Below are 16,190 nucleotides of genomic sequence, written 5' to 3' on the forward strand. Positions count from 1 at the left end.
AAAATTCACCAGGCCTGAGCACGTTTGAAATCTGAACCCTTGAGTTCAGTAAAATCTCAGTTTTTGTGGCCTGTGACAAGTCCATCATCACTGCCTCAGTTTCCACGGCTGAAATGTAAATAAAAGCAGTTCGTGGTTCATCTTTTTCTTTCTTATGAGAGTCTTTTAAATCATCTTACAAACCAACCAGCGGAACAAACAGAGAATAAGAAAGTAGAAAGCTATTCCTCGTTCCTAAAATGTTACATTGCTTAGGGTCTTAGAAAGGGGGCCATTAGTTTCTTGTCATTTGTTCCCTTTCACTAAGATAAGGAATTTAACTATTACTCTTATATTTTAGGCCAAAAGTGTGACCCAAGTTGTCCCAATGGAAGCTGCTGGGGAGCGGGAAAGGAAAACTGTCAGAAACGTAAGTCAGTGAGCAGAGTTTCAGATAAATCTGTGGCCACCTCCTCCCCCTTACGCTTAGCTGCTTATGTTGGTTTTCCCTTTGAAGACTCCAAAAAGCAATCTTGACTGTAAGGCCGGATGTTAGCTGTCTGTCCTGTGAATGACAGTCCTGCAAATCTCCCTGCCAGCGGTTAATCCAGTGTGGGCTATTTGGGGCACTGCAGCCTGTCGTAAGTAAGTGAAAGCCAGTGGCCCATATACCAGTCATTCTCTCTGAACACTGTTTGGCAGATTTTCCTGGAAATGGAAGACTTGTCTGTGTTACCTGAGTCACTATACGTCTTGTTTCCTCACCCTTCCCCATCTTTGATACCCACCTACATAGAAGCATAAGTCACTTTATTCAAAAGGGTTTTTTTTTTTCCTTCAGGAATCCTAGTGTAGGAGCATGGATGGCCAAGGAATCTGGGGACAGGTCAGCTTAAAAGCTGACCGTCTGTCCTTAACAGATCATCTGTTATGTGACATGACTGTGACGTCCCTTTAAACACCACTTCCCGGCATGCATTTCTGCTGTTCGTATGTGCTTTCTGTGTTACCCCAGAACTCAGTTCTAACCAGTATCTAGTATTTAGCCGGCCTAAAAGTCTAGGCTTGATCTAGTCAGTGCTCCTAAGTGATTAAAAATAAATAGGGGGGAAAACACATAATCCAGAAGCGCAATAAAGAAAAATCGTGATTCGATTGAATCTGGCAGAATGTGACGGTTTGGGGACTTTCACAAGCCTCAGAATCACTAAATCCATCCTTCTGTTCACTTTTTCATCCACTGTTTGCAAGTGCTTTGCAAGGTCCCCGGGGATCACGTTTCCATCGTCCCCACTCTTCAGCTCACAAGTGACCTTTGCTCCTTTGCAGTGACCAAACTCATCTGCGCCCAGCAGTGTTCAGGACGCTGTCGTGGCAAGTCCCCCAGCGACTGCTGCCACAACCAGTGTGCAGCCGGCTGCACGGGGCCCCGGGAGAGCGACTGCCTGGTAAGACCCGCTTCTTGTAGCCTCCACTCCATGGTGTGGGGCCTGCAGGCGCTTTGCGCTGCGCCCATCCACCACTGTATGGGGCTTCTCTGCCCCAGGGTCTCGAGGAGCTCCCTGTGGTTGCAATGTATCGATTAGCGTTTGCAGTAGCAGCAGCAAGGATGTTGTCCTTTGCCAGGTAACAAAGCACCTTTCATTGTCCTGCCTTCACCACTTATTTTGTGACCTTCGGCAAATTCTGGGACCGCTCTGTTAGAGTACCTATCTGCTAAGTGGTCTAAATGGAATAATGCACGTGACATTCCTCACTAGGCCAGGGGCACAGAATGAGCATAAATACGAGTCACTTGGCAGTGATGTTGGCTGTGGCAGCAGCTGCATCATCACACCATTTGTGGTCTCACTAATTCTCACTACAAACCTAGGGAGTTGACACTGTAAAGGCCCCTGAAATATACATAGAGATGTTAAGAGACCCGCCCAGCACCACACAGATCTTGAGTGGCACGGCTGGGACTCCGTTTGGACCTCATGCACCACTTCTGCTCTTTCTACCACAGCCCAGATGCCTTCTGCCTGCTCCCCCGCCCCCCCAAAGGGTCTTGAAGTGCTCACTTTTGTCCTGTTTCTGCAGAAAGCTCTAACAAAAGCCTTGCTCGACGTGTGGGCTATGGATGCCACACGTAGGCTGCACCTTGATTGTGAGAAGTGTTGGGGACTCCAGGGCTGGCAGATGTGAGTCCTGGAGTCAGGACCGAGTGTGATGAGACCCTCATCGCTTCCAGACAAGGACACCCGCCTGAGGTGGAATCCAAAAGACTGATTTCAGAGACGGGGAGGTTTTAAAATTCCAAAGGCTGCACCTGGCCCAGGATTTTGACTCAGCTGATCTGGGCTGATTCTAAGGCGCAGCTGGAGGGGAAATACGGCATGCAATTCTTCAAGCCACCACTGTCTTTGGTCTGGTCCTTTCTGCATGCCACCCTTCCTCAGCGAGGTTTTCTGCAGTGTGGCAATAGATTCTAAAACATATCCTCCAGCGTTCTTTATAAAGGAACCCAGTGTAAATGGAGTTTAAAAAGAATGTCCCTCCATAGTTACCACCCTAGTGTAAGAACTCCTTTCATTTTGTCAGTTAAGAAAGAGACGTATTTTCATATCATCATAATCCAGAGTATCATAGCTGGGAGAGTATATTTAGGAAAAACCGTGCTTTTAAGAGAAAGGTCTTTCAACTGTATTGAAAGTACTTTGGTAGATTTTTCAGCTCTACTTGAACATCTGAACATTAAGAACTGTTATCTGAGCTTTCTGACGGAATCAGAACAGTGCTGAGTGTCCCTGATCAACTTGACCAGCACGTGTCATCCGTCCTGTGACAGATGTTACACTAAACGTCAAAGGTTTTTCAAAATAAGAGGCAACAAGCATTTATTTGAGATCAAAAGAAAGAATAGCTATTGGGGATGCATGATTCAGGCAGAAGCCCAAACGGTGTTCCGATTAGGAGACAAAGGCAAGGGGTATCCATGAGAAAGGGAAGGGGGCAGTTGCGTTCACGGAAGAAAGGATTTCTATTGGTGCAGATAACAACATAGTGACACTCATTCTAAACAGCGTTTTTAATTTTCAGCCCAGTAGTTATAATATCTATTTGTTTTCTTTGCAAACAGTTCTTTGGGGCACAATGTTGCTTTAGGGCCAAAGGTTATTTTGCCCCGTTTTAACATCCTGAAGGTTTGAGGCATGAGACATGCCGGGCAGTTCCTCTGGGCGGCAGCTCTGATTCCCTTCTAAAGTGCTCCCGTTCATATTCTTTCTTACACAGGTCTGCCGCAGGTTCCGAGATGAAGCCACCTGCAAGGACACTTGCCCACCACTCATGCTCTACAACCCCACCACCTACCAGATGGACGTCAACTCAGAGGGAAAATACAGCTTTGGCGCCACCTGTGTGAAGAAATGCCCCCGTGAGTGCATCGTATAAGAAACCCTTTATTTATCAGGCATCGGTTTCCTGTTTTGTCTCGTGCTGGAATCCGTGAGCCCCTGTCTCCGGTAGTATTTGTGTCGGTGTGTTTGCCTCATTGTCGGGCATATAACTAGGGGCCTAGCCTATCGGAGTGCATGTGAGGGGTAGGTCGCTGCCCCAGGTGACAGGTGATGGCTGCTGTCTTTTGTTCATTAGCATTTCTCTTGCGATGGTGGCCTGGACAGGAAACACACCTGTTGTGCAGCCCCCAGAACTGAGGTCCTGCTGTGTTAGTCCAGAATATTCAGCGATCTCATTGGCACACACACCATGGCCATTGGACCCTTTCACTGTTTGGCTCTTGTACCAACCAGGTATTTAATAGACCTAAATTAGAGAGTATGTCACAAGACCTGCTTTGTTTAGTGGCTGCAATTCTGGTGAAAGTTGTGCCCTGCAGGGGAGTTTTGTTTGTTGTTTTAATTCTTTGGGCTGTGTTTTGCACCTTTGTATTTGCAGTCTATTGGCGGCCATTGTGTTTATGGAAATGGCGACATGAATTATTTCCTAATAGAGAAAGCATAGTGTTGTCTAATTAAAGAAACCCATCTTGATTTCTAGGATGGGAGATTAAGAAAAAAAATTCTAAGAGCAATTATGAGGGATAATTTGCCGTAGCAGTTGTGTGGGGATGAAAATCTTAAAATTCTGTACAGAAAAAAATAACACACAGATCTAATAAAAAGCTATTGTGAGGTAAATGACAAGCTAAGGTAAAGAAAAACTATCTCAGTTATGACATACATATAATGTCTGAGAGAGTGCTTAATACGTAGAGTTTTGAAATCCACAGAACACTCAGAGCCTAAGAGGGATAAAGCAAACAACTCACGGAAGACGATGGCCAGGGACTATGTTTGAAGATCTACTTGAGGTGGTCAAAACAGGAGCATAGACACCTGCTGAAGAATATTAATGTTTGTGTTAATATTAACACAAATTAGTTCAAGAGTGAGGGGAGGCTTGACACAAAACCAGGTGGTCCACCAGGCAGGAGGGGACCACGCAAGTGAGGTGTCAGCCCCAGAAATTAAATGCAACCTGAAATGTACCTGCATGGACAGGAGAGTGACTTTGTTTAGGTTCATTTACTGGTTTCCCCAAAAATAAGACCTATCTGGGACATCAGCTGTAATGCGTCTTTTGGAGCAAAACTTAAATAAGATCTGGTATTATTATGTTATTGTGTTATGTTATGTTATGTTATGTTATGTTATGTTATGTTATGTTATGTTATATAAGACCGGATCTTATAGTAAAATAAGAACCTGGTCTTATATTAATTTTTGCTCCAAAAGACGCTTTAGAACTGAATGTCCGGCTAAGTCTTATTTTTGGGGAAACACAGTATTTTTAATAAACATTCAAGCTTTAACCGTAAGTCCTGAAGGTAAACCTTACAGAAAAACGTGAGCTGCGAAGAAGTGTTTTAAACTTGGGAGCAAGCACGGTGTTTTTTCCCTCTCTTACACATCTGTTTCCCGCCTGTGATGAAATATCTTTGTTTCTCCACATCATGGTCTGGAAAGCTATGAAAACTCTTGAACTCAAATCCTTTTCAATTTGTAGCCTTTCATTCTTTGTCCTTGAAATAAACAAAGCCAGAGGCTCATGGGCCCTTTTCATCAGCTTCGTTACAGGACATGAGACCCAGCCACACCTGGTACTGCTTTCACCACCTTCCTTTTGTTGTCTCTCCCCCAGGGAACTATGTGGTGACAGACCACGGGTCGTGCGTCCGTGCCTGCAGCTCTGACAGCTACGAGGTGGAGGAAGATGGGGTCCGCAAATGTAAAAAGTGCGAAGGGCCCTGTCGCAAAGGTAGGAGCCTCGGCCTTCTTGGGATAGGCTTTCCTCTGGTCTGACACTGGGTTCTCTGGGCCCCACCAGGCCCCCTCAGCCTTCACTTAGCACAGATTTGAGTAAATCTCTTCCTTCAGGCTCAGAAATTTGTTCCTTCCTTTATATTATGCCCTGTTCTTGAAATATCCCCCTGGTCAATTTATCCCTGTTTATCCTTCACTTCATGTTTTATTCTGAACATTTTCAAACACCCCCAAATGGTGCAATAATTGTACAATGAACATCCATCTGTCCTTCCAATAAATTCACCAGTTTTTAATATCTTGCCGCGTTGCTCTCACTCTCTCCAAGTTTGCGTTTATGTATGTGGCGTACGTGTACGGGTGCATGCGTACATGTGTATGTGTGGTTCTTTTCTGAACCGTGTGATGATTACAGGTATTATCACATTTCACTCTTACATATGTCAGCCTAGTTTCCTGCAAACGGGGACATTCTCCCAGGTAACGCAGGACAGTTTCACACTCATCCCGAGCTGAACATCGACGCAATACTACTTTACAGTATTAATTCAAACTTCTCTCTGCTCTCCCAATAAGTCATATTTAGCTGTTTTTCAATCCAGAATCCAGTCAAGGCTTGTGGATTTCATTTGGATGTGCTGTCTCTGCACTCTTCATTAATTAAGAACCATTTCTCAGCGTACCCCACCCCACCCCTGTTTCCTTTTCTCTTCTGTGACCTGATGTTGTGAAGATCCTAGGCCACAGGTTTAGGATAGAGGGGCATTTGAGATGGAAATTCAGGAGTGGATATAAATTAACAAATGAGCTCAGAGTCCAGGAAAGGGTATCTGAGACTGACGTAGCAGTAGGACACAGATCAAAGCGTTTGACTGAAGTAAACACCATGGAAGAAAACCAGGTGAATTATCTGATGAAAGTCATTACAGTATTTCCTGGGATGTAATATCAGGCAGCCATTACAAATCACGTATGTGAATGTCTTTAATGATAGGACAAAAGTTCACAGCATAATAAGTAGGGGAAAAAACACAAAATACTACGTATCTAGTGTGATATAACCGTGGAATTTTCTGAAATACTAACGATAAATAATGGAATTGCTGGTGACGTTGTTCCTCTTTATTCTGTTCTCAGCATTTTCTTAAATGAACGCATCTTATTCATAATTAAAAAAAACTATGTGTAATTTTTCTTGGAGGAGAAGACGAAGCTGCAACCCAGGTTAGGACGATGGAAACGTGGTGAGGGCTGAGTGAGGGAAATAGCAGTGGGAGCCGTGCACAGACCAGGACCCACAGCAGCGGGTGGATTGCACCGCTGTGGACAGGAAACAGAGTTGTTAGGAGCCATTAGACTGGGAAATAATGAGGAGAACGCAGTGCAGGGAGGACAGTAACGGCGTCTCCTTCTCTAACTCCTGCAACCCCAAACCCCGCCACGGCTCCTGGTACCTAGCGGGCTCTCCCTCACTGTTTGTTGAGTGAATGAATGATGGCATGGCGATGACAGTTCTCACGGCTATCCCTCCTTTCCTGCTCTCTGCCTGTGGAACCCTAGCTTAATTCAACACATGTGAATGGAATAAACATCTCCTTTCTCTTCACAGTTTGCAACGGAATAGGAATTGGTGAATTTAAGGACACACTTTCCATAAACGCTACAAATATCAAGCACTTCAAAAATTGCACTGCCATCAGTGGGGATCTCCACATCCTCCCGGTGGCGTTTAAGGGGTAAGTGCCAGACTGCGTTACCCGTGTAGGTAAAGAAAACCAAAGTGTGCTTTGTCCACGGGACACTGTTAATCACTCACCATTCTGTTACTTGTTTCAGTGACTCCTTCACACATACTCCACCCCTAGATCCGAAGGAACTGGATATTCTAAAAACTGTGAAGGAAATCACAGGTGCGTGCTGTAGACATGTCATCGGAACATCCGTGGGAAATCTGTCTTTTCTAGAGAGAGCTTTTAGACGCATTTTCTTCTCTTTGGCATAAAACCATTTCTTCTGACGTGCTACCGTTAATGAGTAATTAGTTCTTTGATAGTTTTCAAAAATGCAATTTCCCCTGCCTGTGACGGGTGAACACTATGAGCAAAGACTCGGGTCCTTCCCGACTGTGTGTGAACGTAGCTAGCGCCTTGCCTCCCAGCCCAGGCCAGCCGTCCAGACGGCCCATGAGGGACGAGGCAGGTAAAACAGTGGGGGGCAGCAGGGCTTGCAAGCCTCGTGGACGAGACTTCACATCCCTGGTCCTCACTGACAGGTCTCAGGTCCATGACTGCCATCAGAGCCCCACGTCCTTCATCCCTAAAAAGGGAACAATTTGACCCAAATAACAAGAATGGTTTCGGGATTGGAACTCAAGAAGGAAAATAGGCAAATCTCCTTGTGTGCAAACACAGCTCAATACATGGCCACTTCATCACTATCAAGCAGGAAGCTGTTTGGAGGAACCCAGTACCGAGCCCAATGAGGCCATCGGGGCTGCAGCACACGGGACACCTGCTTGGTGGGGGTTGGGGGTGGGAACTCCATGGGGGATGCAGGAGGCCCATTGTACAGCTGTCCTTGGCTCGCGTGTATGTCTGTGTGTGTACATACTGGGTGACGATGACAAGAAGAATCAAATGTTCACACTTCCTGCTCATGCTACAGCCTCCTGAGAATCCTATAATAATGTCTCATACAAAAAAGAAATTTCTAAGTGTGTGTCTGAACCTTCCTTCTGCCCCACAGGGTTTTTGCTGATTCAGGCCTGGCCAGAAAACAGAACCGACCTTCACGCTTTCGAGAACCTGGAGATTATCCGAGGCAGGACAAAGCAACAGTGAGTTGACCCCAGCCAGAGCCTGGCAGATTCTTTCTAAGACTTTTATTTTGAAGTAAGATGTACAGAAATCTTGCAAAGATGCCACAGGGAGTTCACCAGATGTCCCCTCGTGTTCACATCTTACGTAAGCATGGGACAAGTGTCAAAATGAAGAAATCAGCGTTGGCACAGCACTGTTTCACTAAAACTACAGACTTTATTTGGATTTTACCAGCTTTTCTGTGAATGCCTTCTTCTGCCTCTGTGTCCAATCCAGCACCACACACGACATTTACATCGCCTTAGTCCCTTGCAATCTATAACTGTCCCTATTCTTTCCTTATCTTTCATGGCCTGGATATTTTCAAAAAGTACTCTCAGGCATTTGGTAGAATGGCGGATGTTTTCTCAAGATTTGATTGAGGTTATGCATTTTTGGTTTTAAGAATAGCACTGAGGTGACATGTCCTTATTGGCACATCATATCAGGAAGATTGGAGAGGCTTTTGAACATTAAATGTCTCTTTCAGCATTTCCACATTTCCAACTCTAACAGTGAAATACACACACACACACACACACACACAAATAAGCATCTTCAACATAATAAGTATAATAATGAATTTTATGGTGAGGAGGAACTTGGGAATCTCTTGGTCAAACGTGCCTTGGAAACAGTCTGGTTCTGAGAAGTGTTCCCCATAATTGATCCCTAAAAGGACTACATAATATTGCACACTATTAAAGAAAATCAGAACGCGGAACATGTTAACTAACCATTGCTTTCCAAACACTGTTGGCTCTGCATTTCCGACACTGACACGCAGCTGACACTGTTGCCCAGAAAGACTCCTCTGTGCTGCGTCCTCAGAAATAGTTCTTTTGCCCAAGGTTCATCCAGAGATGAGAGGTTTAGATCAGGTTTTTGGGGGTGACTGGTGTGTACCTTAGGCTTCATTTTAAGGGTTTAAACAAGAGAAGGATTAATTTTTTTCTTTTCACATTTCTTGAGAAGTGCAGTGACACACAGATTTCTGGGCAGGGTGACCACTGGTTCCAGGCTGCGGCTCACCAAAGCCAGGCCTGCCCTGCAAGGAAGACCCCGGCACTGTCCCCAGTGTCTTGGCTTCCTGGGCACGTGTTGGGGGAGGCGTCCTCACAGCAGCGGTGTAGGTCTCCTTTCAGGGCCCCTCTCTTTTCCCAGGAGCTAGGTTGCAGGAAGAAAGGGAAGGAAGAGTTGGGGAGAGAAAGAGAAAGGAGAGGAGTCTCCAAATTGTACTCTGAGCTTCTGTCATCTCGTGCCTTAATGAAGTCTCTTCAATCACTACTGTCTCAACCGGCTCACTTCCTGTCTTGATGTCCAGTGAGCTTCCTAAGAACTCATGTCCCCTTCCTGTGCTTCCCCACGTCTGCAAACAGCCCCGAGCTCCTTCCCACGGTAACCAAGGTCCCATGCCCTGGCCTCTCCCACCCTCCCTGGGGCCCTCTCTCGGGCCTCCCTGCCTCCACATTGCTGCTCCACAGTACATGTCAGCACCTGTCACGTACATTCTTGCCTTCCTGCTCCTGCAGGTGGTTCAAGGCTTCCCTCCCTTTAATCTGAATAACTTTCATCTAGTCACTCAAGGAACATGTATTGATCAGATCACTTTGTAGGATCCTCATCCGCTTTGCTTCCATGGCTCCCGTTACCACTATACTCATGGCGCCAGGTTAAAATTACCTGCTCATGTGATTGTATCCCCACTAGACAACGGGTTTCTTGAGAGAAGGATATACACATATAACCTACATAGAATTAGTCACATACTACTTCAAATCTTTGTTCAATAAATACATGCATGGATGGATGGATGGGTGGGTGGATAGACAGAAGGAAGGAAGGAAGGAAGGAAGGAAGGAAGGAAGGAAGGAAGGAAGGAAGGAAGGAAGGAAGGAAGGAAGGAAAAATGGACCTATGACTTTTGAAGTCTATTTGAATGTTTGAGAGGTGAAAACATGTTCACAATTCCCAGGCAAAATAAAAATGCAGTAAATAAAATGACATTAAGGCATTTATTCAGCCCCAGTCTGCCACTGGGATTAAAGATACTACAAGAACAAGGGAACTAGCTTTTCCCTGGAGGAGCTGAAAAAACACTTGCAATTTTCAAAAGTTCCAATACATACCTTTCACAATGTGACTTATGACCACTGGAAGGCAGTCTGTAGTAACTCAAAAGTGGTCCAGAAAACACAAAATGAATGTTTTGGTGGCGTTCTACTTTCATAATTTTTCACGTTAGTTCTCTTCTCTCCAATGTAGCGGTCAGTTTTCTCTTGCGGTTGTTGGCCTACACATAACATCCTTGGGATTACGCTCCCTCAAGGAGATAAGCGATGGAGATGTGATCATTTCTGGAAACCAAAAACTGTGCTACGCAGACACGATAAACTGGAAAAAACTCTTTGGGACCTCAAGTCAGAAAACCAAGATTGTAGGCAATAAGAATACAAACGATTGCAGTAAGTAATCACTTTGGTTTGATTGTGCACATGGTTCCAATGGGTCATTTATTTTGATGGAGAATACTGAAGGGCCATTCCCAAGCATTTAAATTACTTTTCTCATTCCTAAAGAAGCCAATTAAAAGGAGTCTGTATATTCCTCATTGTGAAGTTATCATGTGAAGTTCATCAGAATTGTTTCTAGATCATTCTCATTTCATACGATAAATTTGCCTTAAGATTTAAGCTGTCAATTATTTGTGATTTACAGAACTAAATTTAGTATTAATTATATTACCTTTTAGCTATAGGTTCCTCCCTGTTCATTTCAGCCTCTAACGACCATAGCTCACACACACACACACACACACACACACACACACACACACAATGGGGTGAACATTTTACGTTGGCATTTCTTATTCTGTGTTTAGAGCCATAGCCAGCTTTTGAAAACCATCAAAAGCTGGCTGTTGTCTTGTGCTGAGACCCTGGCCACTGGACGAAGCAGATCTGAGTTCAAATCCTGGCTCTAGTCCTTCCTAGCTTTGAGACCTTCATCAGTCTACTTAATATCTTTAGGCTCTGGCTTCCTCATCCATGAAATGGAGACAATAATCATTCCCACATAATAGTGCTGTTGAGGGAATTAAATGCAAGTCTGTGTGTAAAACCCTTGGCATAGCGCCTACACATGGCACACAGCCACAAGCAAACCCTCCCTACAGACACCTTCAGCTGTGACATTCATCAGCAAGCACGACTGGTCTCTCTTGCATAACTGACTGCTGGTGGCTCACTGTGTCTTCTCAGAGGCCATGGGCCATGTCTGCCACCCGTTATGCTCGTCAGAGGGCTGCTGGGGCCCAGATCCCAAGGACTGCGTGTCCTGCCGAAACGTCAGCCGTGACAAGGAATGTGTGGAGAAATGCAACATTCTGGAGGGGTAAGACGCTATTTTGTTTAATCCTTTTGTTTTGGTTAAAAAAAAAAAAGACAGGATTGGTTTTATAGGTTTATAGTTATTCAATTTGAATCTTGCTTTTTACCCTTTCCCTTTTTTTTTTTTTTTTTTGTTACCTGGTTGTTTGGTTTGTTGACAACTGTTAATCACAAAAGGAAATGAACAAACTCTTTTCATTACTTAATCCAATCCAATAACATATAGTCTCTAGTTCTGGAAATACCTTATGTATCTAAGCTGCACAAAGCTCCCAAGATAAACGGTCATAAATGGTCCATATGGCCCAGACTATTGCCATTTGGCCTTTCCTTTGCAGCACACTATTCCTGATGTGTCAAAATATATTACAGTTCCTGGTTAATTTTTGTTTTATGTTCTATTTTAAGAAACTGTTTTAAGAAACAGTGAGCAGTACAAATAACTTAAAATATAACGATGGACAAAGAAATAAACAATCATGTAATGCTTGTTGAGTTAATTTGCCATCAGTAAGAATTACAGTCTGTCAATTCTATGGGAATCTTAATATTAGTGTAAAGCTTTGAATGACCACAAATAATGACTGAAAACAGATTAACAGGAAAGTAAAATTGAATGGAGACTGGCAGGGCAAAATGGGGTCAAATATATGGTGATGGAAGGAGAACTGACACGTCAGTGGTGAACACACAATGTGATATATAGGCTTAGCACAGAATTGTACACTTGAAGCCTATGTAATTTTACTAACCATCGTCACCCCAATAAATTTTAACTTAAAAGAAAATTTTTTTAAAGGAAAAGGGAAATTTTGTGATAGGGAAGAGGCAGGGGAATTACAGATGACTATAGGAAATCTTTCTTCCTGTTTCACTATCAGGACTTAGGCCACAGTTTGGATCCAGAAATATTTAGGAGCAAGATGAGCAAACCAAGTTCAGTTCTGTAGGAAGCCTTTAACTGATAAGCTCATTAAGCAGAGTAATTTGTATAATTAATAGTGCCGTTTCAACAAGTAAGGAATATTGGTGCAATTCTTACTGCTGCAAATAGACACTGCGCTCATGTTTTTAGTTTTCAGTTGTCTTTAAAGAGACGAGGTAATTCAAATAACCACGTCAGTCAGTGGTGCCCGTGTCTTTCTGCTGGAGAACCCTGGTGTCCGGCAGCACCGGCCCCCTGGGCAAGGCTGGCTCCTTCAGCAGGCGTGAGAACCCCAAAAAGAAGCATAGAAAAAAACTAATGCGGCATATTTGGTTTAAGCGATGGCCTTTGTCTGAATAGGAGGACTCACGGAACACATTTGCGGGTGTCAACATTCCTTGTTCCCTGCCTGGCGTGAAGACCTACAGTGAATTACCAGTCAGATTTCAGTCTTCTTAACAACTGTCACAACCATTTTCTGTTCAGTCAAACATCCTGCTTCCCGTTCATCTGTACATCACATTACAGGCAAAATGCTTCACACCTGTGCTCCATACTTGTTGTGTTTTGTGATAACCATTGAGCAGACGTGAATACCTCCTCTTCCTTTTCCTGCATGTGTTAGTCTGCAGCTACCATTTCTTTTCAGCTTAGCTTTAAATATCCATGAATCTGACAGTGCAGGGGGTCCCTCTCAAGAACTCTTTTCTTTTTTCCATTTGTTGTCTTGCTTACCTAAATATACAAAAATTGTGCCTATAGAAAAATGGAGGGAAGGTGTTTTGATTCTAGATGAAGCTGATCTCTCTAATCCAGGAGAAAATGACCAAGAATTCAGTTAGAATCAGGTTATCATATTACGGTATAGTCCAGATCCCGGACCGTTGGCCTTTTCCCTGAAATTGTGGTGAATTTCTGAGAGAGGTGGTTAGTGTCACCTGAAATTTCCAACAGGTCGACTCCGGCTGTTGTAACCACACAGCGTTCTGATGCCAGGTCTCCAGGGACGGCACTGATCAATTTCCTCTCTTCTCTCTCTCAGCGAACCCAGGGAGTTTATGGAGAATTCCGAGTGCATACAGTGCCATCCGGAATGCCTGCCCCAGACCATGAACGTAACCTGCACGGGACACGTGAGCAGCACATTTGATGTTATTCACTCACTGTCATAGGGAAAAGTCCTTGCAGGTGTAGAACGCCGGCGATGACCCAATGTCACCCGGTAGCTGCTAAGGACTGCCACCTCAGCCCACTTCCCAAACAAGAGGCCGTGCACTCTCACAGCTGGGTCAGAGGGGCTGCAATTGCACTGAAGTCCTCACACAACCTGCTGGCACGAGCATCACCTTTTCTGTCCCACGTCCTCAAACTTACTGCCGACTGCTCTCCCCCCAACACAAGGAAGCCTGTGGTGGGTTGGGGGTTCTGTCAGCCGGTGTCTGCTGTTCCTGACCTCTGTCATCATTGCCTTATCATTTTAACCAAACGTCACCAAATTCTTCCTTCATATGAGTTTAGAATTACTTGAAGGATTTTTAAAGAAACACCTAGCAAAGCTTTTTGAAATTCACTTTCATAGTTACATGTTCAGTAATAATCGTTTAGAGAGCGTAAGTGAGAATTCAGCATTCCATGTCTGACAAATAGAATGAAATGTGGCATGATCCACAGTTAATTAGGCAGGAGCCACTGCACATGCACTTGCCCCCTTCTCACTGGACAGACGTAGACGGAGGTGTTCTTCAATTTGCCTCCACAAGTCTTGCTCCCCAGGAGGCTCCCTTTAACATCCAATGTGATGTGCAAGGAAGTCTGTCTGACCAACACGGGTATAAATAGACATAAAGGCCAATCAAGATTGTTTTGGCAAGGCAAGATGCCCAAGTATGAAGTCCAAAGTAATAAACCATGTAGTTTGGTTTCTTCCATGTTTATATATATTATATGTATTTAAAGTCAGGAAGACTTTATACTAATCTGTTAACAGTGGTCATATCAGGTAAGCCCAGTCACAGGCAAACTTGTTTTCAACTCTAAGAACTTCTATATTATTTGATTTTTTTTTCACAATAAGTATTTTAGGTAAAAAGTGGCTTCCATTTTGCAAAAAACAGAGACACACATAAGTGTATTTCTCCACATTGGTGCAGGGACCAGACAACTGTGTGAAGTGTGCCCACTACATTGACGGACCTCACTGTGTCAAGACCTGCCCGGCTGGGATCATGGGAGAAAACAACACGCTGGTCTGGAAGTTTTCAGATGCCAATCACGTGTGTCACCTGTGCCATCCAAACTGTACCTACGGGTAAGTGGAAGTTCTGGCCCTAGGGAAAAAAAGCAGAAGAACAAAATGTGTGTTTTGCTCTTTTGCAAATTCATAGATTGAAAATATCTCCAATATGTCCAGGCAATACACGAAGCGGTGTGTAGCTGAGTCAGTTGCTTTGGGTGTCTTGGCCCTAGGGCCATGGCAGCAGCAAGAACACGCTGACGGGCAGCTCTTGGTCCTGGTAGGAATGCCTGTCAGCCTCTCACGATGTTTATCGTGCCAGGGGTCTGTGCTGCAATGCTAGCGCATTCAAATAAGTGTAAGTGACAGATGGAATGACAGCAGAGGTCCTGCCAGGTCTCCAAAGTTCCTCCGTGTCTTTCCAGATAACGGGGATTCATGTGGGAATCTTTTATTTTTGTTCTGCCATTATTAGAAGGTAGCCTTTCCTGGAATGCTGCTTAAAGACACTTTTTTCTTTCAGCTAGTTATGGCTGGCTGAGCTATTACTAAGTAAATTAAAACTATTTTGACTGCAATTAGCAGACATGCTTTACATGTCTGTATCTTATTTACTAAAATGATCAATTTGGTGATCAGAAAGAGAAGTTGAGTGTCATATATAGTATTTCACATTTCCTTGTATATATGTCATAATCTTCAACCTTATTTGGAACTGGTTATTCTTTCTTCTCTGCCTCCATCTCTTACTAGCTATGTGGCTTTGGGCAACTGTCTTAACCTCTCTGTGCCTCACTTTCCTTATCCGTCAATTAGGATATTAATGCTGCATAGCTCACAGGATTTCTGTGATCTTGAGTTAATACGTTCATTGTACTTGAAATAGTGCCTGGAATACATGAGCTTTCAATCAGCAATGCACTGACAGAAACACGCTGGTAATTAGGCAGTAATAACAGTGAATGCAGGTGACAGAGGTGGCATTGGTGCCAGTGCTGGTGGTAATGACGAGTTTTATCAAATACCTCGTTGGGAGCAACTGAGGATTTTTCATTTTCTCCCTTTGGGTACATCAGCATGCTGGTTATATTGACTGATCTGCAAACTCTACAAGGAGTGGTGTAAATTATGTTTTGCTAGTTTTTCACTTAGCCTATTTTTTTCATATTCCCCCCAAAATAAGCCATTTTGGAGCCAATTCTCTCAAACAATTGTATTAGCTGTATAAAATAAATGTTGTATCTTTCTCCCTTTTTGTACCTTTTGGAAGTGAACATAGATACCTGTTAGCGTCTCTGTGAATGTATGTCACGGGGCCTCAGCCAGGGGTGGGCCAGAAAGGGAAGTTGGAATTCTCAGTAAATTTATCTTGTCTAAGAAAGTGTTTACCAAATATAGAAAGAGGGGATTTACTCGAGATTTAAATAAAAACTGTTAATGTTGATTTTCCTCTCGTATTTCCTTGCACCATTGCTGTCTCTTTCGCCTTTTGTTTCAAAT

At 43.9% G+C, this 16,190-nt stretch overlaps 1 protein-coding gene across 4 annotated transcripts in view; it reads left to right on the forward strand.

Annotated features, from left to right (window-relative positions):
• The window catches only part of EGFR (epidermal growth factor receptor), a 158,914-nt gene that overhangs the window by 112,497 nt on the left and 30,227 nt on the right, over positions 1–16,190 (forward strand). For all 4 annotated transcript variants that reach the window (XM_033088188.1, XM_033088189.1, XM_033088190.1 and 1 more), the window contains exons 5-15: positions 341–409; positions 1,309–1,427; positions 3,256–3,397; positions 5,164–5,280; positions 6,895–7,021; positions 7,122–7,195; positions 8,031–8,121; positions 10,409–10,608; positions 11,404–11,536; positions 13,500–13,590; positions 14,608–14,765. In XM_033088188.1, the coding sequence (XP_032944079.1) occupies positions 341–409; positions 1,309–1,427; positions 3,256–3,397; positions 5,164–5,280; positions 6,895–7,021; positions 7,122–7,195; positions 8,031–8,121; positions 10,409–10,608; positions 11,404–11,536; positions 13,500–13,590; positions 14,608–14,765 (1,321 nt within the window). The remainder of the gene's footprint in view (positions 1–340; positions 410–1,308; positions 1,428–3,255; positions 3,398–5,163; positions 5,281–6,894; positions 7,022–7,121; positions 7,196–8,030; positions 8,122–10,408; positions 10,609–11,403; positions 11,537–13,499; positions 13,591–14,607; positions 14,766–16,190) is intronic.

The sequence above is a fragment of the Rhinolophus ferrumequinum genome, chromosome 20 (genome assembly GCF_004115265.2).
Source record: "Rhinolophus ferrumequinum isolate MPI-CBG mRhiFer1 chromosome 20, mRhiFer1_v1.p, whole genome shotgun sequence".
In the NCBI taxonomy this organism is placed as follows: domain Eukaryota; kingdom Metazoa; phylum Chordata; class Mammalia; order Chiroptera; family Rhinolophidae; genus Rhinolophus; species Rhinolophus ferrumequinum.